Genomic DNA, 21,756 nt, shown 5'->3' with positions numbered 1-21,756 from the left:
CCTTATCCAGCTCTCCCACCACTGAACAATCCCAATCTCCTTCAACCCCAGCAGGCCCTGCTTTGATTTTCCTTCTCTGCCCCACCTTCCAGGCTCTCAGATCCTAAGAGGTCCTGTGCTTTAAGACTTAAGGGGAAATAAAGGTCAAGCCCAAGAAAGTTGGATGTCACAGTTGAGAAGACACACACTTACCCTTTGCCCTTGGAGATCTTTCTAAGTTGTGGGCACACAGAAGGGGAGGGATGTCAGAAATAAAGCTCTCCACCCTTGCTATTTTTAACCCCCCCATGCTTTATATTCTTAGCTTCTGCGTGGGAGGGATGGGAAGGAGAGAAAGGGATGAAGGAGTGGCTGGTGAAGCCTGCAATACTCAAGCCTACGGAGTGGGGGTTTCATGACACAGGACAGAGGTGCAGGCAGACTCTGGCCTCAGGTAGCACGGTATACTTCTGCCCCTCATTCCTCACCCCCACAGCCAAGGCCTGCAACTCTCTTGTCTTGATTGAGGTAGGAAAGCGTTGGCCAGCGCAGTCTGGGAAGAGAGCCTGGGAAAAAGTGCCCCAGCCCAACATGCCCCGCCCCCTTTTCTCTTCTCCTCAGCCCGCCCTTCCCTGGGCTCCGCCCCCTCCCGTGGGCCTTCCCTAGCTGTGTTCCCAAAGCTCCTGCCCATTCCCCAGCCCTGGTGGCTGGGATTCCAGCTGGTAGAACCAACTACCCTGATCTTGTCCTCTGCTCCTGGAATTTCTCTGTTTTCCTCATCAAAACCGGTAGCTTTCTGGGCATGCAAGAACCAAAGAAATGAATAAATACTGACAAGGAAGTCCTTGTATCGCACGTGAAATCCAGTATTCAGACTTTTGTTGCAACAGAGACCACGTATTTTCCTCCCACTGGGTCTCACCCTGGGTATAGGGCTGCATTAAAAGAGGTCCTAAGGGCTTGGATGCTTCTCCTTCTTTATATCTGACCGCGGACTCTTGCCTGGCCTGCCAAGCTGACCACTGACCTTTGAAGCGCCCAGTAGCTGTCTTCCAGAGCAGGCAACCATCGTGGATGAGCTTGCGCCGCAGAAGCTCCTCTCGGCCAAAAGGGCCCTTGCCAGGCACCGGGGTCTGGGCCCGAGGGTCCATACGGTTGTAGATCTCCTGCAGGCGGGCCCCTTTCTCCAGCTCGTGCACATCCTGGTCTACGTTGGACAGCAGCTCCTTCACCAGCCCCAGTGCCGTCGTCAGGTCCTGGCGCTCCTCCTCGATCCCTGACACCGGGAGTCAGCATGACGGAGGGATGGCTCAGCCAAGCTTCAAGCCAGCCCCAATTCCCACCAATCTCGATTCCCACCTTCAGAGGCTGCCCAGCATTCCACATCTGACCCTATCCCTCCCCCCTTGGTTATCCCGAGCCATTTCTCACCCCAGATAGCCCTCTCCCACCTTCCTCCCTCCCAGGCTCTTCCTCTCACCGTGGGAATGCTGCAGGATCCGGTTGATGAGCACTGGGTACTTGGTGATGCGCTGAGTCACCAGTAGGATGCACTCCTGTACACCATGCCGCTTCAGCACGGCCGAGCGGGTCACTTTCTACAAGAGCAGAGGAGGGCTCAGGGCCAGAGTGGGGCCCGAGGGGAGGGCAACAGAAAGAACGCTGGAGCGTTCTTGGAGCCTAAGCCCTGGTGCCGGCCCTAACTTGGCCATTTACCTCACACCGGTCGGCGTAGGTGACCCAGTCTGGAAAATGGGGATGACAAGGTCACAGGTTTATTGTGAGGACCAAAGTAGCAAAAGCACTTGCTCTACTGCTATGAGGGGCTGCTGATGGGATCCACGAGCGGATGTGTCCACAAGGGTTGGGCCACTAGAGGAGGCTGAGTGTGGGTCCTGGAGAGGTTTGCTCACCCGGATGAACTGCTGAAAGCGTTTGTCTCGGGCATATAGCTCCTTGTAGAGCTTTAAGGCCTTGGTGTGGCGGCTACAGAACTCCGAGTAGGTCTTCCGCATCTGCTCTGCGCTGGGACCTGAGAACTAGAAGTTGGGGGAGCAGGGCTAGGTCAGCATTTCCCCAAAAGCCAAATCTCATCCCCAACACCCTCTGGCCTCCCACCAAACAGGCGGGCTTCCTGCCTCTCCAGCTCTCTCTGGCTCCACCCCCTAGAGTTTCGAGATGAGAAATGCCCACTCTAGTCACACCTCCTCCCATGAATGCTGCCCATGGGTCCTGCCTTTTCTCACCTGGCTGATGAGCAGGTCACCCAAGCGATGGATGACGAAGTTCCGGGTGCTGCCAGGGCACAGGGCCTGGCGTCGGCGTTCTAACATCTGGCTGAGGAAGCGTGTATGGATGTCACTGAGTTCGTCCACGCAGGGGAACAGGCCCTGGACCACTCCCGGCTCCAGCTGTAGCTCTTCCAGCATCCCCGTGCGGAAGAGGCGGGTCATGATCTTCAGGGTCCGCACATGGTGTAGCTCTGTCTGGATCAGCTCTGTGGGTACGATGGGACACATGGCCTCTACCCTGGCTTGGCCACAATTGGTGGGGCCTAGGCTGGGGACCTCAGGGCTCGTTTGAGGTTTTCAAGATCCCTTCCAGGTTAACATTCTGCATTATTACAATCTTAGATCATTTTCTAATCATTTTTTTATCTTTATGCCGTGCCATCTTAAGCTATGAGCTGTTTTAGGGTCAAGAACCATATGTCCCCTACATGTCTAGGTTTCCCACAGTTCCCAGTACAGTGTTGGAACAGGCAGAGAGGAAAGACTAAGAATTGACCGGAAGGAAGGGATAAAGAAGGGCTTTGGAGGTCAACGGCCCAAAAGGTAGGGGCCTAGTGGCTACTTGTGGGGACGCCAGGCAGGGTCTTGAAGGCCAATGGGATAAGAGGGAAGGGTCTTGAGAGGTAGGGGCTGGCAGAGGAAGGACACAAAGAAACAGGACTGGTGACAAAAGAGAAGTCTGGGGTGGTCTTCTTGGCTCACCATAAATGACATCCTGCTGCTTCATCACCTCCTTTTTATGCTGCTGCAAGAAGTTGCTATCCACAGCAAGGCTCCAGGAATCAGCTGCAAAGTCCTTCTCATCCATCTCAAAGTCACTCATCAGCTCATTGTAGATCACCTCCGCACCTGGACGTGAGTGGGGGAAACAACTCGGACCACAATTCTCTTCCCTGGGTCCTGGGCCCTTCTCTAGATCCCTTCCCGCCTTGCCGTTCCCAGGACTGCTCCCACCTGCCCCTCATGCCCTGGTCTCCCTGAGGTCCGGGCACAGTCACCTTCGTCGATGAGGGACTCCACTGACAGGGTCCGGTTCCGCATGTTGAGGGAGTCTGTGGACTGTGAGAGGATCCGGCGCAGCCCCAGGGGAGACTCATCGTTGAAGTGTCTGAGGGGAGGGGAGCCTTGTTGCATCACCCGACGACTCGGGCAAGAGTCCCCTTCCCGGGTGGGGACCCAAGGTGGGATCCCAGAGGCAGTCACCCCAAGTTCTCCTTACCTGTCTGCCTATAATTCTGAACTCAGGGATGGGAAAGACCTCTCAGCCCCCCGCCTCCACTGCCATACTCTGCCTGCCTGGCTCCCCCCTTCCCCAAGCAGAGGCTCACCCAGCAATGTTGGTGGTGGAAACACTTTTGGCTAAAGACAAGGAGGAGCGGCCACGGCGGGAGCCAAGCAGGGACTGTCGGAAGCTGTCGGAGGGGTAGATGGCAGAGCTGGGCCGCTCCCGAGTGGTGGCTGTCGGGGGGATACCAAGTAGGCAAGCGTCAAACCTGGTGCCTTCCCAGGAGTCAAGCCTCCCAGGCTCCTCGACTAGAAGTGAGGCCTCCTCTCCTGCCCCACCTTTAGCCCTGTTCTAGTCAAAGAAAGATGATAACAGTAATTCTACCCGTATGTTTGTGCAATACTTTTAATGTTTATAAAGAGCTTTTCTTGCCTTATCTCTTTCCCGCCACAAGACTGTGAGCAATCTGCAGCTCAGGACGGTTAAGAGACTTGTCTGGGGTGACTCAGCTAATGGCTGAGCAGAGATTCGGACTCTGGTCTTTTTTTTTTTTTTTTTTAACATCTTTATTGGAGTATAATTGCTTTACAATGTTGTGTTAGTTTCTGCCGTATAACAGAGTGAATCAGCTATACGTATACATACACAGACTCTGGTCTTTTTGACTAAGCACCACGCTCTTTCTGTTACACCAGATCTGTCTGAATTGGCCCTTGACAACTTCTGCCAACATTCCCAAGTGCAGTGTAAATAACTAATAATAATAATATAAGGTGTGACCAGACTCAGATGACCAGCCATCCCAAGCCTTCGTCCCCATTTGAATTCTCCTGTCCTGCCCCTAAGCCCAAGAGTCCGGACCTCCCTTATGACCCCACCAACAGCATCCAATTGAAGAGAGGAAGGCACTGTGCCAGGGAACGACCTCAGGGGGGCAGCAGAGCTCATGGGCTGAGAGGCCTGGGGTCCAGGGTCCTATGGGGGCTCCAGCATCCTCACTACTCACTCTTACTGCGAAGTGAAACAGACTGCAAGGCAGTGTTGTTCTTCAGCAGGGCAGCTTTCTGTTGCTGTGAGACAGAGAGCAAGAGAGAGACACCAAGAACAGCTGTCACCCTAGGGTCACCCCCATAGGCCCAGGGCAGGAGCTGGGTGGCTGCCCCCTAGGGAGAAAGCTGGCACGATGGCTAAGGGCATCAGGGTGGCTGAGCCCAGTGCTGAGGGGATGTGTCTACAGCAACAGGCTGGCCCCCTCTTGCAGGGCCTGTGGCCTGGGGTGGAGGGTCTGGGCTGCCCCCTGGTGAGGAGAGGGGTTGAGTAACACAGGGTGAGGAATGAACGGAAAAGGCATGAGGGTACCGCACACTCACTACCCTCTCCCCCAGCCCTCTGCCCTCCCTGCCATCTCACCTTCTGCTTGACCTTGGTACAGTTGGCGAGGGTGTCTTTACAGCGGTTGTGGATAGTCACATTGCAGGCTGGGAGGGTGGGGTAGAGAGGGTGACGGGAGGGCCAGGTGGTACGGGGGGGACACACCCACATGCAGACACCCATCTCCCCATGGCCACACAGCCTGAGACTCTCCCCCTTCCCAGACTCCTCGGCCATCGCCGCACCCCAGTCCCTCTCCTCCCGCCTCCCCCCTTCCTTCAAGCAGGAGATGAAGTGAGGGGGTATAGGTGTGGACCGCAATTAAGCCATCAGGAGGGGTAGGCAATCCTGACTCAGAGATGACCTGCGAGGTGGACTAGAGGGAAGAAGGGGTTACTGGCTGCCAGAGATGAGCTCAAGAAGCACAAAGGTGGTTGAGAATGACAGATGGCAGAGAGGACGCCCACGGAACAGAAGGTGGCACAGGAGCAGCTGGGATGGGAGCTAGGGGCAGAGAGGGGGAAATGAACATCCCCTGAGCTTGATCCTAACCACCCCTTGAGGTAGATTCAATGATCCTCATTTTATAGATGAGGATCCTGTCTCCTGGAGAGGTTAAACCATCTGCCAGAGGTCATACAGCTAGTGGTAGAGCTGGGGTTTAACTCAGGAGTGTCTGTGCACTTCCTGTTGAGCCATACGCATGCCCACAAACTCTGGCTAGGCCTAAGCAGTGCTAAGGCTGATGGATCCAGCGGTAGAGCGGGGGACAGGCCATGCCCTGCCCCTGCCCGACACGCCTGCCTGCCTTCTGCACTGCTCAGCTATGCTTGCTATGACTCCAGCCTCCCTTCCGGACCCGGGGAGTCTTGTTCCCCAAGTAAGGTAAACCCACAGCTCCCACACTCCATCTGCTTCTCCCTCATCACCCACCCCACCCTGCCATGGGGTAGGAGAGAAGAGGAGAGGAAAGGAAGAGTAGCTAAGCCTAGGCACTGGGACTACTGGCCGTCCCTTTCCCCAACATGCCCTCACAGCCCTTGGCCGTCTCCAGCTTCCCCTCCCCCGTCCAACAACACCGGAAACTCTGCTAACTCCTTCAGACAATACCCAGCACCGTGCTTACTTCCACAAATACAAGGCGAGCAGGGTGGGGCAGAGGGGCAGACAGAAGTGGGGGCTGGAGCTGCGTCCACCCCCCCCCCCCCGGAGAGCTCCCTTCTCCTACCCCCAGCACCCAGTGTCTCTGGATCGAACCTCCGCTTTCCACCTGCTCTCAAAATAGCGCTTGCTGCCCGCCTCCCTGGTTCCCCTGGCAACAAGCTTCCAGATTGGGAATTCTGTCAGGTCTCTAGAGGGATCTAGATTGGGGTTCCCTCCTCATCCTCATAACTCTAAGTTGAACAGTGAGGAAGTAGGGAAGCCTCGCTGGTTCTTTCTGGGGTTCCTTCGCAGCTTCCATAGAGATTTAGAAGCTAAAGCTTTTGTCCCTCTGTTCCGCCGTAGGCCACAACACCTCCGGTCCTGCGTTAATCAGAAGCAGCTCTTTGCCATGAATCTGGGTGCGGAGGGGGGTGGGTAGACAGGGCAGGAGCCCTCCGTGTAGGCATCTTGGGGAAGGAAGAATTCGTTGCTTGTACTTACAAAATACAGGACTACCCTTAGATGTAGGTGAAGGTCAGGAGTTCTATCTAATCCTTATTCCCCCAACATACACATTGCTGCCATATTCTCTCTTTCTCACTGTGTATCAGTCAGACTAGAAATCTGAGACACGGGGGTCCTAATCCCTAATCCTCTGCTTCAAACTGCAGAGATTTAGAGATTTCATGCTCCCCCCAGTCAATAGAAAGGGAAGGGGCACGGGGACCCTGAAGTCCTGAACACCCAGTTCTGCCCAGGAAGATCGGCAGAACAGCTGCAAGGCCAGCAGCTTCCCACCCAGCTCCCCTATTTCCGCCCCCCCATCCCACATACACACAACATTCCTGCTCCTTCTCCACTCAGTTCTCCTGACCCTCAGCAGCTGTTCAGGGAGCTGGGGGATACCCAGCGGACGACAGCTGCAAGGGGAGCCACCCCAGCCTCCCCTCCCCCATATCCCCAGCTAGTCCTGCTTAGGACATATTCTGACTGCCACTACCCCTAGACATGAGGACAGGGAGAAAGGGATCAAGCATCTGGCCCTGGCATTTGGGCCCTGCGGGGGCTCACAGAGGAGAGTGATCCTTATGGATCCAAGGTAAAAAGAATGGATAGAAAGATTAGGGTCAGTGGGCGCTGACTCAGAGTGACATTCAGGGTCCAAACAACTTACTTGGGCAGATGAGGGCCTCCTTGGCTGTGATGCTCTTGTTACAGGCATAGCACATGGTCATGCCCGAAACGGAGATGGTGGTGAAGAGGTGCCCGTTGGTATAGCGGGCGTCCTTGGCTTCCTTCATTTTCTCTTTTTCCCGGGTCTGTAGAAGGGGCGAGAGAGACAGGAAGTGAGGCTGGAGGATGCCAGGGTGCCTGAGGAGTCCAGAGACACAGGCCGAGGGCAGAGGCAAGGGAGCAATGCCTGCCTGAAACACACCACTTCCTGAAGCAGAGCCTGCCGCGCTGTGTCAGAGGCAGCTGTCCAGGAGTGACCAGGCCAGCCCCGAGGGCCGAGTCGGCCCCTGACCTACCTGACCCCTGCGGCTGGGCTGCCTCCTGTTGCCGCTCATCTCCCCGGCTCTAGACCTCCGCGTCCTCACTCCACCTCCCAGCCCTAGCTCTGCTCGCCCCCGAGCTGCTGTACTCCCTTCTCTGTGCCGGGGGAAGATGCGCAGAGAGGAGGGGAGAGCAGGCGAAGCAGAAGGTGCCAGCTCACCAGCGCTTTCAAATCTATGGGAGTTAGCTCCTCTTATAACCATGACAACCAGTGTTGGAGCCGCTATCTCCGTGGCAGTGGCAGTCACAGTGGGGGGCAGGAGATCCCCTATTAGATTGGCTGAAGGGGGCAGAATGCCTCCACTGCCACCCCCAACCAGAGGTCAGGGTCCCAAACCTCTGACTCTTCCACATCTGCTCAGCCAAGGTACACGGGGCCTCTCTGTGGGAGGCAGCGTGTCCCCTGCTAACCTCGAGGCAGGAGGAGCCTGGTTTCAGTCTCCGGTCACTTGTCCTCTCTGGGATCTTTAAGAAAGGAAACTGGGCCACCAAGGTCTCATTCCCAGCAGGAAGTCTATTCTGCAGTCTAACTTTTATCCCTCTCATGCTACCCTCCAAAACCTAGGATATCTCCCTTATTCCTCCTCACCCAATTAGTCTAGGAAGTCCTTTCTGGCATCTACCCTCCATCCTCCAGCGGCAATGTCGGTTCCTCCTGCTCTGGTCTCCATCGAGATGGGGCACACTCTCTGGGCCCTTCCACAGAACCTCAGAGGCTGGCATTTCCCATCAGCTTTCTCTTCTCCTGCTTCCCCCTGACCTCTGCAGGTCAAGTGATACTCCCTGACCTCTTTCTGTCCCTTCTCAAGCCCCTGAGCTTTCCCTGAAACTGAGGAGATGAGAAGATGGGACACCATGCTTTCCACCTATTCCAGGACCCTCCTCAGTGGTCACCTCAGATCCCTGATTTTCCCTCCACTCTTAGAGGACTGACAGCAGGAAGAGGAGCTGGCAAGACCACTCCCTCCAAGGATTCCCTGCCTCTCAGAAAGCGAAGAGCGAGATCCTGATGGCTGAGGCTGAGGGTAATGAGCCCCAAGTCAGAGGACACTGTCTGGGGCCCCAGGGCAGTGAAACAAAACTCAGAGGAGAATCCTCAGCCTGGACCTTGGGTGCCCAGTCCTGACTCTCAGCTGAAGCCACACTAGCAGTTAAGAGGTGGGGGAGGGGAAGAGACACACTGGCCTGGTGTGAGCGTAGAAAAGGGAAGTGTGAACGGGCTGAGTCAACAGCACAGGGGCCAGAGGGCACTGGACTACGATGCCCTAGGGTCTCAGGGCTTCCTGGTAGCCCAAGATCCTTCTCTCTCCCGCTTACCCTCAGAAGCTCCAGGTTCATCTGACGATGAGCAGAGCCTAGGTCTTCAGGTCATTTCCCACCCAATCATCCATTTTTCTTTTCTCCTCTCCTCCCATCCTCCTCCTCTTCCTATATCATAGTCTCCTTCCCATCCCCTGGCCTCCCTCCTCTCCCACATGGCCTCCCACCTTGGCTGCCCCTTTTTCACCCTTGCTTCTCTTCTACTGCCCTTGGCCTCTCCCTGCCCTCCTCCTCCTAGACCTTGTCAAGAAAGCTCACCAACTTTTAACTCTAACCTCCCTTTTTCTATTCTGGTACCTACCTATCTGGACCACTAGAAAATTCTCCCTTTAGTCTAACCTCCATCTGCCCTGCTCCAAATTATAGTTCTTTAGGAGATCAAATCCTCCCCTGAATAACAGCTTTTATAGGATCTCAAAGTTCAAGTCCAAATAGCTCTTCTTACTGCCCTATAGTCTGCCTTCTCTTCTCCTCTCCTGCTCTCCCAACCTTCTCTATGACACAAATAAAAAAGTTTGAGGACTTACTATGTTTGAATTAAAAGTAAGCAAGCAAAAAAACGTGAAAATCATATTGAAAGAGCAACATGGGGAGGGGCAAATTAGGGGTATGGGATTAAGAGACACAAACTACCATGTATAAAATAGATAATCAGGGAATTCCCTGGTGGTCCAGTGGTTAGGACTCCACGCTTTCATTGTTGAGGGTGCGGGTTCAATCTCTGGTCAGGGAACTAAGATCCCGCAAGGCACGCAGCGTGGCCAAAAATAAAAACAAAACAAAACAGTAACAGATAAGCAGCAAGGATGTACTATATAGCATGGGGATTTATAACTGTCACCTTGTAATAACTTTAATGGATTATATATAATCTGTAAAACTACTAAAACTAATATAATATCGTAAATCAACTATACTTCAAAAAATAAAGTAAAAAGAGCAACATGTCTGAATCAGGGTCAACTCCCAAATGGGCAGTCCTGCAGATTTGCCCTAGGGCTGCTACAACTCCCACTCCCCTCCCCTGACCTCTTCCCTCTGCCCTCAGGCCTCCAGGAGCTCTCACCTGGCAAAGAAGCGGGGGAAAGGGAGGGAGAGAACTAGGGGCAGCCAGAGAACAGAGTCTCTCTGGCATCAACATCCCACAGACGACCCAGCTACTCTGGGCCCAGGCTCCCCCACCTCTCAACACTCACCCTCTCTCCAAGTGACCCTCGCTCTAGGTGGGCCAGCAGTGGGCAGCAGCAGCACATCCCAACACGGACACTGCCCAGCAGCAAGCGGCCCTGGCACTGCCTAGCGCTATTGTCCTGGAGGCAGTCCGCACCCGCCCCAGGGCTCAGGCTGGTGAGGCTAGAAGGACACAGGGCCTGCTCACCAGGGGTGCCTGCTCCAGAGACGGAGTGAATGGGTTTGTTTGGTTCTCTGTCCTACTCTTTCCAGATATTCTTAAGATCATCCCAGTTACCCGCCCAACCGCCAGCGGGACAGCCCCTCACCTTCATGGCCCCATCTGTCCACCAAGAAAAGCGGCCATTACTCTGCAATCCACAACACCCACCCCAACACTCAGTGGCCCTTCCTGCTTGGTTCGGTCCTCTACTGTCCAGTGTCCAGAGTCTTGCTTTCTCACAAATCCTCACAGAAAGTCTTTCTTGCTATTGCTACACAATAAATGAATAAAGCACAGGAAAGCACCTAGCACAATGGCTGGTATACAACAGCCACTTAATACATGTTTAGAAAGAAAGGAAGAAAAGAAGGATGGGTGGATGGATAGACACCAAGACAAGGGGTCCCAGCAGCACCCTTGCCTCTACCCTAAGGATCCCCTCATTCCTTATCAGAGCTTCAGAGCTTTCAATCTCCTCCTCTCTCTCTTTTTTTTTTTTTCCCTGCTGCACCTCGCACTTGTGCGATCTTAGTTTCCTGACCAGGGATCCAACCTGTGCCCCCTGCAGTGGAAGTACGGAGTCCTAACTACTGGACCACCAGGGAATTCTGGTCTCCTCCTCTCTTGTTTATTCTTTTCTCCCTCCTCCCAGACCTTTTCTCCTGATTCCTCTGAACTTCTTAGGACCAGATGGTATCCTCTGAAAGTCAGAAGAAGACCAACCCAAACCTTCCTTCCACTGTCATCCCAGATCTTGGTCATTTTGGGGAAAGAAAGACTAGGCGAATGGCAGAGGACATTGAGGCTGGTGGCTCAAAGGCTCATAGAACAGAGGCAGTCTCCCCTTTCTCCGTATTTTGTCTCCCAGGCCGAGAGATGAGGAAAACAGTGACATACGTGAAGCCCAAGGAATGCCAAAGCCTGGACTTCGGCTTTCTGTTCCCAGGCGGGCAGCAGAGGATGGCGGAGCCAACCCAGAAGAGTAAGAGCCTCTCCAAGCAAAGTCTAAGCTCTCAGCTGTCCTTGTTCCTCCATTGGGTATGTCCAAACCAAGACCTCTGGAGAAGTCACGTGGTGCTCAGAATGACCTCTGCTCCAACTGCAAGTGGCAGCAGCCCCTTCCCCAAGGTGGCGCAGCCTCTGTCCAGGCCCTTTGTTTAGGGACCAGAAGGCCCTCGGAGGGTTCCACTGGGTTTCCAGTCATCTGTGGCTTAGGCCCTGGATAGCAGAGGTTCAGAGTCATAGGCTGCAAGGGGCACTGAGTCATGAGGGATGGGCTCTAAGGCTGGGAAAAGAGGAGAGAGAGGGTTCCTGGCAATGGGACTGAGAAGAGGGCTTGGGATGGTCTCAGCCAGGCTCTGCTTCCTTTATGAGCTTCCACAGACAAGATAAAGGCAGGAGGCTAAGGAGAAGGCGGCCAAACGGAAACGCTAACGCCAAAGCCAGAAACATAACACAAAAAGACATCACTGAACACACAAAGGCACTTAATAAACGCTTGCCTGATGAATGAAGATGAGACACCGGACAATGGGGGTGGGCACACTGGTGAAGCAGAAGAGGGGTGCTAAGGACCATAGGGAATAAAGTCGGGCTACCCTCAGACCCAGGGATCCTGGACCCCACCCTAGCCCCCCCTCCACCCGGCCACACCTGTCGGGTCAGGAGAGAAAGACAAGCAGAGACGGAGGGGGGAGTGATGCAAACAGACGGGCATTTGTGCAGGCGAACAATAGCTGTGCCAGGACTCCCTGCCCTCCTGGCACAGGGCAGGCCGGCTGAGTTGGGAGGGGGGCAGCTGCTGCCTGCAGCCCCTCCCCCACCCTCCCCCAAGGAGACATAAACAAACCCAGAAGGGTCCAGCCAGTTCCTCTCAGCCATTTCTCTGACCAGCTCCAGGAACCATGACCAATCTGCTCCCTCAAGCGCCTAGATGATACTTCAAAGCACAGACTGAAGCTAAGAATGGAACTACTTCCTCGCATCCAGAGTGCAGTGAGCCCCCTACTTTGGTGACCATAATTCAAAACAGTGACACAGAGCATCTGGGGACAGGCAGACCGACACAGACACACACGCACACCAACATACAGGTCATGTGCACGCATGGGATTCATTTCTTCAGATCTGTCCCCTCCCCGACTCCAAGCTCAGGGTTCCGGGGAAGTCAGAGGGACTAAGATTGGACCCCTCCTTAAATCCCTCGGGCAGCCCTGGCAGGTCCTTCTCTAGGCAGCATCCAACCCCCTGCAGTCACTCAGTGACTTCCTTAAGCTTTTGGCTCCCTTCCCCCATCCTTGCTTCTCCCCCTCCCCTCAGCTCTTTCCCTAACCTCCAAGAAAGGCCCCTAGAATCTTTTCCTATTCCCCCAAAAGTCTCAGCCTCCCGGGAGACCCCCAATTCAACTTCCCCCCCAACCTGCCAGCACTCTCAGCTCCCTCCAGGGCTCCCCCAGCCCTCTTCCCCGGCTCCAGTTCTAGTCCTGCACACAAAGCCAGCCACCTCTCCAACACTCAGAACAAAGAAACAGTCTCTCTCCTCTCTCCCCACCACACTCCAAATCTGGGGTCCTTGAGATTCCAGGGAGACCTCCCTAGCCTCCAGGGCCATCCCTGATCCTCTGGCCCCTGCCCCCTCTTAGGCAGGAAAGGACCCTTTGTTCTGAGAGAGGAGACAGTTAGGGTTTGGGGGGGAGGAGGGAGGGAGGAACAGGGGATAAAAGAGAGAAAGGGACCTCTGGGGTTTGGGGCCTATGGAGGTAGGAAGTAGAGCAGAGAGAATGAGGGGGTGGAGGACTGAAGATAGCCTGAAAGAATAGAAATGGAGTGAAAAGAGAGAGGAGGCATGAGGAGGGGGAGCTGCACAGAAAGATTCTAGGAGGGTGGGAGGAAGGGACAGGTTCGACTTAAATTCCTCCTACTTCAAGGAGGTCCCGCGGAGGAAGGCAAGGAATGGGGTGGGGGGGGGATCAGGACATAGCTCTGAACCATCCCCCCACATAGGTAGCAGGGGAGACCATCTTCCTCAAATTATCTCGTTTCCAGCGGCCCCCCTCTACTTCCCACCGCAGTATAAAAAGAAAGGAGACAGCTGGTGTGTTTGGGGGAGGGGGAAGAGGGGATCCAGGGTTTGTTGGCTAAGAATCAACTCCCCCCTTCTGTAACCACAGCTTTCCGGAGGTGGCCCTCCCCTTCCGACCAGCCCAAACTGACAACCAACCTCCTCCAGTGGCCTCTCTGCCCTCTCAGATCTACCCACTCGCCCCCTCACATCCCCACCCCCAGTCAGATTCCCAAACCCCCCCAAACCAAGGCCAGCCCCAGGACAGAAAAAGCCAAGCTTCTAGATTCCCAGTCCCCCCAGCTACCAAAAAAAAAAAAAAGGCATGAGGACCCAGGTATCTGGCTCCCCAACTCCTCCCAGTAACGCAAAAAGGACCCGAGTATCTACCTTCCCAGAACCCCTGTCTATAGCCCCTCTCCAGGTCTGCCCCTCGCCGGTGCCCCCATGGCTTTCCCTTTTAGGGTGGAACCAAATTTCCGTGGTTTCAAAAAACCTCTCCACCCCCCTTGGCTCTGCTCCAGGGTCTCAGCTCAAACGGTTGAAAAATAAACAGACTTTCATAGCTGGGGCCTGGCCTGGCGCAGGGTTGAGAAGAGCCTGTCTGCCACCCCACTGTTCCACTGCACTTCAGCCATCTCTCCTCTGACCCTCTGTTTGTCTTAAGCCCTACCCAAATCCTCAGTTGCTTTCCTGTTAGCAGAACCTTATCCCAACCCCCTAAGGAAAAGTTCCAGGATGGAACCTCTCCCAACTTAGCCTCTAGATAGGTAGCCAGGCTAGGAGCTAGGAGGGAAGTGTGGGAAGGGGTTTCCACCATCTCTGAGGACTCCGAAAGGGTACTGCTCCCATGCCTGAAGAAGGTGATGGTGATCAGCATAGGCTGCGTGCCAGGGCAGGACACTGGGATTGGAAAGAGGCCAGAGGTTAAACCAGCTATGGACTGGGTCTTGGCCTTTCCCATAATGGGTACAGTGTGGGTGCCTTGAGCAGCTGGGAGGTGCTGTCTGCATGCACCACCTTCCTCCCAGCTCTCATTTATTCACCTACAAGTCAGCTTCATCATTTCTTGGGGGCTGAGGTGTGGAGAGGTCATGGCCTTTGGGAGTGGGCCTGGGTACAAAGGCAGAAATAAAGGATACTTGGAAAGGAGTGGCCAAGAGCTCAAGATAGGGGTGGGGGCTAGGGTAATTATACATCCAGACTCTTGAAATGGTAGGTGAACAGTCCCAAGATTAAGAGTTAAGAGAGCTGGGGTGGGGAGGAGGGACGAGGGCACAGTGCCAAGTGGGTCAGCCTAAAGGTTTCAGGTTGTTTCAGGCTGCAAGGACAAGGAGCTTGGAAGCTGGTGGGGCAAAAAGGGATGGGGGGACCCTCTGTGTTTCAGGAACAGGGGTGCTCTGGGCCCCAAGGATGGAAGAAAGGCTCCTAGCTACACAAAGACCTCTGCTCCCTTCACCTGAGGGTGATGCCTTGGGGGGAAGTGAGCCGTCCCTAAGCTGTCCTGACCCCAGTCACCCGCCCACCAGAGAGAAGAACTGAATCACAGCTGGAAAGTCCATCTGCGAGGAGAGGAGGAGCTGACTTTTGTCTCGGAGGGGTGGTGATGGTGGTGGTGATGGTGGGAGGAAGCCGGGAAACCACCCCCTCCCACCCCCTCCGCCGGATGGCGGGGACAAAGAGGGAACGACCAAGCCAGCGACGGCAGAGTGGGGGGATACCGAGAGCAACCCGGTGGGACCCTGGCGGAGGGGGTTCCGGAGAGCTTTCGCCGCCCCCACCCCCCGACACACACACCTTCCTCTTCCCGCTCTGTCCCTTACCGGAGCAACTTTCTTTCACGCGGCCCAAAACACCCGGTCCCGCCAGATCGGAAGCCCCTAAACCCCAGGTCCGCTGGCTCCCGGGATCCCGGCAGAGAATCTGCGCGGAGCTGGAGGCGCGGGTCGCGTCTACTGCTCCCCCAGCCCCCTCCCCACTCACTCACAGTCCCCACCCACCCCGTCCCGCCGCGTTCCCGGCCGACGCTCCGCCCGATTTTGGCGCCCAGAAAGCAGGCGGGGAGACCCGGGGGCGCTGCGGGTGCCGGGGATCGAAGGGCGCCCTGAGGACCGCGGGCGAGAGGGACAGGGGTTTCAGAGCCCACCTTGCTGGCCAGCTCTTTGCTCCGGTCGATCCGCGCCCGTGTGAGGGATTCGATCCGAGACATAATCCGGTGGGGGGGTGGAGCCCAGGAGGACGCGGCGCGGACCCTGGCGTCCGGCTGTTTTGGGGGGAGGGCGGGGGAAGGGTCCGACCCGCACGCGTCGGTCTTGGGGACAGGAAGTCTGACTCCCCTCGCCCGGCACCCAGCGCCAGTTCCTCAAACCCGAGTCTCCACCCCCGCCCGAGCTCAGGAAGGGGGGAGGCGGGGCGGAGGGAGGGCGGGTGCCGAGCGCCGGACGGGACGCCTCGGTCCGTGGAGGGGCGGCTGGCACGAGTACAGGGGGCCGTGGACTAGCTTGCAGGGCCCCTCTGCCTGTTTGCCCTCCAGCGCCGGGCGCCTCTAACCCCAGACGCCCGCCTCCTGGCTTCGGTTTTCCTAAAACCCACCCTGGCCCGCCTCGCAGCCCTCACCCAACCCCTGGTCTTCCCTTTCCCCTCCTCCTCCCCCTCCGCAGTCCAGCAGTCTAGAAAGACCCGCGGGCCGGAGGATTCCAGCCGCCCCCAGCTCTCCAGGGAACCCGGGACCAGTTCCTTCCTGGCCTTCGGGGCCCATCAAAGCAGGCCAGAGCCGCCGACCCCTTTTACGATTGGGGGCAGGCGTGGGGAGAGGGCGGAGAAATCAAAGGGGAACTAAAGGGTGGATCTTTAGAGGGCCTGAAAGGGAAGATTCACTCCTGGAGGTTGAAGAATCTGAGAGGAGAGCATTCTTCCACAAGCCCCCAACTCTCTGGGGCCTTACAAGACCGCCCTCGGCCCATCCTCTTCCCTCCTACCTCTGCCTCCGATGACTACTGGGGTGGTGGAGGGGAGGAATTTGCCACTGTTACAGAAGACTAAAAAGCTGAGGAAGTCCTTCCTTGTGTCTAACCCCAGTTCCCTCTGTTGCAAGTTAGGCCAGAACCAAAAGACAAGCAACCAGCCTTCCCCAGTCAGGGACAGTTGGAGTTTGGCCAGTCTCTCCACAAGAAGAAGGGGTGGAGTGGGACATTCTTTCTGGACACTTTGCCCCAGCCTGAGGCAACCTCCACCTTTTGGGGAAAATTCCTCCTCCACTCTAATTATAATCACTAACATTGAAGTTCATTTCTGCCTCTCAGGGTCTCCCATGTCTCTGGGAGAAAGAGAAGTATAGAGAGTCCTGGGACAGAGCATCTTATGTTTGCAGGGTCCTGCCTGATTTCTGGTCCCCAAAGGTGTGGAGGAAGGAGGGAGGGAGAGGAGGCCCAACCCAGACCCAGCGGCTCCCTGCCCGGTTTCAGCAGTAGGGCCTGGCTGCAGGTTTCAAGCCCAGCTCAGCACTCTTGTAGGTGCCAATTTTAGCCTCTGCCACTATTTTGGGCTCCACTGCCTTACCACTGGCTGAGCTAGTTGGGCTCCTCACCACCACACTGCTCCTCTGGCTTCCCCTCCTGCCTAGCAACTCCTTCACCTCCTTCTTCACCCATTCCCCTGTTTAGGATCCTTATATAGCAAAAACCAGAAAAAAAGGAGAGAAAATAACCATGCCCAGCTCTAGGCTGGATGGAAATTAGAAAGCAGAAAGGACTTTCCCAGGGCCATGAGGGAGGCTGACTTACCCAGGCTTGTACCTGCAGGGGAGACCTACAGGAAGGCCCTAGGAACTCCCCCAAACCAGCAGTCTTGAGGTTCCTGGGCCCAGAACCCCAGACTTACCTCCCCCCAGTGGGCAGCCAGGGCTGAGGAATGTACTAAATTTAAAAACAGACCGCCAGAAGCCAGAATCCTGGCCTCAGGGCTCCACCCACTAGGGGCCCTGAGACAAGGGGTAGGCTGAGACCTCGGCTTTTCTCCCAGGCCTGGGGTGGGAGGGTGTTTCAAGCTAAGGATGGAATCTTAAAGGGCCAAACTCCAGTCTGGATACCCAATAATCCCAGGACCTGAATCCCAGAGTTATCTGAAGGATCTCAGTCCCCAAACTCAACGTAGACAGTCTCTATGAAAGGAGAGGACTTAATCTTCCAACCCTCTTCTGTCTCCTACCCCAATCTTCAATATACTTTCCACCGATCTGCTCTTTGTTACCCTGCCTCTCACCCTATGCCCTCTTCTTCCTCTTAAGAGATGAGTAGTAAGGAAGGGGACTTGCGGGGTGGGTAAAGGAAACCGGTCTACCTTTAAGAACACCTGTGCTTTCAGTGAGCTAGGCCTGCAGCTTGACTTAATTTCCATTTTCTGTATCCTCTGGAACAGTGAACCCTTTTCCTTTCTCCTTGGCATCCCCTGCCCCTTCCAAACCATTTTCATCCCAATCCCTGCTCCTCCTATCCAGTGATGCCGCCCAGATTTTCAGAAATTATATTTTTAGATACACAAAAACAAAAGCCAACCCTAATTTCTGCCAGAATCTAAAAGTAGCCACCACTTTCTTTAGCTCCTTTAACTTGACAGATATGTCCCCCACATTTCAGGAGTAGGGAGGCCATCCCAGGGAAGAATCTGGTTGTCAGGATCTTGGCCAGTAGGTGAGCAGAGAAAGCCACAGGGATACCTGGGCCCAAGTCCTACAGTGCCCAGGAGGAGGTTTGCTTTTCTTCTTATTACTTTGGACCTTGTGTATTCTGGGAGCAGATGATTAAGGCATTATTGACTCCAATGGCCATCCATCAGAAATGGTGGAAGAAGCGAAGAGAGGGGATAAACTGTTACGTAGGTTTACTGACAGAAGCAGAGACAACAATATATAGTCAAGGCTCTAGGTTTGTAATACAGCTCCACCTTTTGCCAACTGTGGGATCTTGGGCAAGTAACCTAGTCTCTAAGTTATCTTGTCTATGAAACAGAGATTAAGGGGCTTCCCTGGTGGTGCAGTGGTTAAGAATCCACCTGCCAATGCAGGGGACATGGGTTCGAACCCTGGTCCGGGAAGATCCCACATCTGCGGAGCAACTAAGCCCGTGCGCTACAACTACTGAGCCTGTGCTCTAGAGCCTGCGAGACACAGCTACTGAAGCCCGCACGCCTAGAGCCCATGCTCTGCAACAAGAGAAGCCACTGCAGTGAGAAGCCTGCGCACCTCAATGAAGAGTAGCCCCGGCTCGCCACGACTAGAGAAAGCCCGCGCATGGCCAAGAAGACCCAATGCAGCCAAAAATAAATAAGTTATTAATTAATTTTAAAAATAATAACAAATGTAAATAAGAGCTTTAAAAACAAAACACAGAGATTAAAATATTTATCTTTGCCAGAGTGTTATAAGAATTAAATGAGATGACCTCTGGAAAAGTGTTTTGTCAACTCTACAATGCTAGTCAAATAGGAAGGAATAAGCTACTTCCTTCTCTCACTGCTTGACTGAGCTTCTCTCCACCCCCACCCCTGGTGTTTACCTGCTAATGGCCCCTATCCTGAGCTGGGAGGAGGGGGAAGAAGAGATTTAGTGACTCAAGCACACACATTCATGAGGGTGGAAGCAAGATGGACCAGGAGATGACAGAGAGGGAAACAGGAAGACAGAACAAGAGTCCTAGTAAGGAAAGGCGACTGGGACAATGTCCTGACGATGCTAGCTCTTTTCTGCTAGCTGTCTGGGCTTCAGTCTCTGCCCACTTTCTCCTTCATCCCCTCACCAAACTGCTAGGCCAAGGGCGGGCAAATGCGGACCAACTGGGATCTGGATGGCCCCTAGACAGCACCGACTTCCTCTACCATTCCCACTGCAGGAAAAGAGTGTGATTCTGCTGTCAGACTCTCCTACCCTGAACAGAGAGGCTGTGGGGAGAGGGAGTCAGACCCAAGGTCTGGGTGTTGGCTTTGTTCTCTAGAGAGCTCTGCTCCCCTCCACAGGAGAGAAGAAGCCTCACTGTGCCCACCTCGCCCTGCTCTCAGACTGCCTGATCTCACGCTTCAGCTCCCCGCCTGCGGCCTGCAACGAGAAGGAGCTGAGAACCTGATTCTTTTTCTGCCCTCCCTGCCCACCCAGAGGAAGGAGAATCCTGGCTGAAAGGCTGGCAGAGAAGAGAGCGCTGGCATTGCCGGCGGGGCCAGGAGGAGCCCAGGTAACCTTACTGGGTGAGAATCCCGTGGTGCTTCCAGGTGAATCTGATGATGTCTTGCCTGGAGTTTCTCTCAATGTTCAGGAGCCACCCCGGTGGGAAAGTACATGCATGCTTGGGGAAGCCAGGAGAGGAAAAGGGGGGAATGGCTCATTCTGCCAGTAAATGAAGAGAGTGGAAATGAATTCAAGCAGCAGGCAGAGCTCCTAGTTTCACCAGAGCCGGGGGGATGGTAATAAGGAAGAGAGCAACGTGCCTTCACCTTCCTGGGGTCGGAACTGCACGTGGCCCCCCTGGTACGGTGTGCACGCGCTTCCACAATCATACACTTTCCTGGCTTCCACTCTGCCTATGGTCTCATTTCAACTCCTTCAGCTGCCATATCCACCCATAAAATTATGAGTGTAAAAGCACTTTGCAAACCCGAATACTCTCTGAAGAAGTAAAAAGTATTGCTGTAATTATTATGATTATTATGCCCGATGGTTAAGATCTCGGCTGCCCACCTCTCAGCTATGTGGGGTCTCCAGAGAGGGAGGGCTAGGCCACTCCTCAGCTTCTGAGGCTCCTGGCCCATCTCCCCTTCCAGCTGTCTACAGCTGGCTGCTAAGCTGGAGACACAGGGAAAGCAGAGGAAAGGTGATTTACTGGGACAGAAGGAGGGAGACTGGGAGATATACCATGTTCCCTTAAAACTTGAACCATTACCCTGAGTCTCTGCCTAGCAGGGGAAGCTGGGGAGGGGAGCGGACAGGGAGGGGGAGGGGAGCGGACGGTGAGGTGGAGGGGAAGGGAACTGGGGAGGGCAGTGGGTCCCGGGCCTCCTGCTTCCCCAACTCCTACCTTGGCCTTTCCGGTCATGCCCAAGATGAAGCTGAGGGTCCGTCGCAGGGAGGAGCCTGCCCAGGTGCCTGAGCCCCCTTCCAGTTGGCTGCAGCTGCAGAGAGAAAAAGAAGACGTGAAGAGATGGAGACGGAGCTGGAAAAGAACAAGATACTCCCAGAGATATGGTGGATGCAGTGCCATGACCAGGGGAGAGAGAATGGGGAGATCCGGGGGAAAGACTGAGAGAAGGGTGAGGAAGAGAGAGGAAGGACTCGGGAGAAAGAGGCTCCCACTCCCCTACCTCCTGGGATTTCCTAGATATGGTCACTACAGTTTCCCAGGCCCTTCTATTTATGAGGAAAACTCCAGGCTCCTCCCAGATAAATACAGACTCCCCCTTCCTACCTAATCCAGGCCCAATCTCCTCTTTCATGCTGCTTCCCAACGGAAATGATACGGGGAGGGGGGCTCTCCAAGGGGACGTTTTCCCCTCACAAAACAAGAGTCCTGTGTACGACCCTCCCTGCTGTTTGGAAAGGGCCTCTGGGCCTAACGCCAATAAGGACTGAATTTCCTGGGATTTCATCAGCCCCATCCCATGAGCTAATCCCAAACCCAGAGCCAGGAGGATGTGTCAGCTAGAGATTTTCAGGACCACAAATCAGAGCTTGATATCTTAAAGGGCCCATTACTAGCTCACACACCCACACTGTCTTAGAGGGCTGACCCACTCTAATCAGGCTTCAGCTGTAGGAGCCAAATAAACAGGTGCTGATTTTGCGTGCTTATTTACATAGATACTATGTAAATCTCCCAGCCTCCACCTCGATTCCTGAACAATATGCCTTCAGCCCCTGCCCTCTCCCCTTGGGGCGCTACAGCCCGTGCCCAGCTCTCCTCAGGGCCACTCCCCATTGGTCAATTATCTCAGCTATCCAAAGCTGATCCATGGTCCTTGGTCACCGTCTCTCCCTAAGATTGTGCAGCAGCCAATCTGCCTGCTCACTTTTCTGACACTGACAACAGCAGTCAACCTCCACTCTCTTATTTAACAGACACCCTGGGGTCTATATACTCCTTTTCTTTCCCTGATTTCTTCTTCATCCCATGGAGCTACCGGGAACCTTCTTAGCCTTCCCCAGCCAATGAGAAGAAGGGGAATTCTATGCAGCGCAGGTAGAAGGATATTTGGAGGTCTTTCATAAGAAACGTTCAGGGGAACAATGTTTCAGGAAACAGAGACCCTTGGGGCTACAAAACCCAGGGCCCAGTCCCATTGTCCCTCCCCCATCTAGGGCTTTGAAGGGCTCTGTGTCCCCCAAACTCACCTTTGGCTGAGGTCAGCGGCAGAGGACTGGGACAAATTCCCTGCCAACA

At 54.8% G+C, this 21,756-nt stretch overlaps 1 protein-coding gene across 9 annotated transcripts in view; it reads right to left on the bottom strand.

Moving 5' to 3' along the window:
- Window positions 1-21,756, bottom strand: part of ARHGEF2 (Rho/Rac guanine nucleotide exchange factor 2) — a 41,982-nt gene that overhangs the window by 8,791 nt on the left and 11,435 nt on the right. Inside the window, exons 4-15 of one of the 9 annotated variants that reach the window (XM_082344215.1) lie at window positions 21,708-21,747; window positions 20,398-20,491; window positions 7,184-7,328; window positions 4,906-4,973; window positions 4,502-4,565; window positions 3,599-3,728; window positions 3,269-3,378; window positions 2,973-3,119; window positions 2,226-2,476; window positions 1,893-2,018; window positions 1,460-1,577; window positions 1,007-1,255 (exon numbers count right to left, since the gene is read on the bottom strand). In XM_082344215.1, the coding sequence (XP_082200341.1) occupies window positions 1,007-1,255; window positions 1,460-1,577; window positions 1,893-2,018; window positions 2,226-2,476; window positions 2,973-3,119; window positions 3,269-3,378; window positions 3,599-3,728; window positions 4,502-4,565; window positions 4,906-4,973; window positions 7,184-7,328; window positions 20,398-20,491; window positions 21,708-21,747 (1,542 nt within the window). Of the gene's footprint in view, window positions 1-1,006; window positions 1,256-1,459; window positions 1,578-1,892; window positions 2,019-2,225; window positions 2,477-2,972; window positions 3,120-3,268; window positions 3,379-3,598; window positions 3,729-4,501; window positions 4,566-4,905; window positions 4,974-7,183; window positions 7,329-7,538; window positions 7,593-15,159; window positions 15,296-15,482; window positions 15,678-20,397; window positions 20,492-20,784; window positions 20,944-21,707; window positions 21,748-21,756 lie in introns of those variants that run through there. The other 8 variants (XM_082344218.1, XM_082344217.1, XM_082344219.1 and 5 more) reach the window with 8 other exon arrangements.

This window comes from Balaenoptera borealis (genome assembly GCF_965194805.1).
Source record: "Balaenoptera borealis genome assembly, chromosome: 1".
NCBI lineage: Eukaryota > Metazoa > Chordata > Mammalia > Artiodactyla > Balaenopteridae > Balaenoptera > Balaenoptera borealis.
This window is presented reverse-complemented; position numbering and strand designations above follow the sequence as displayed.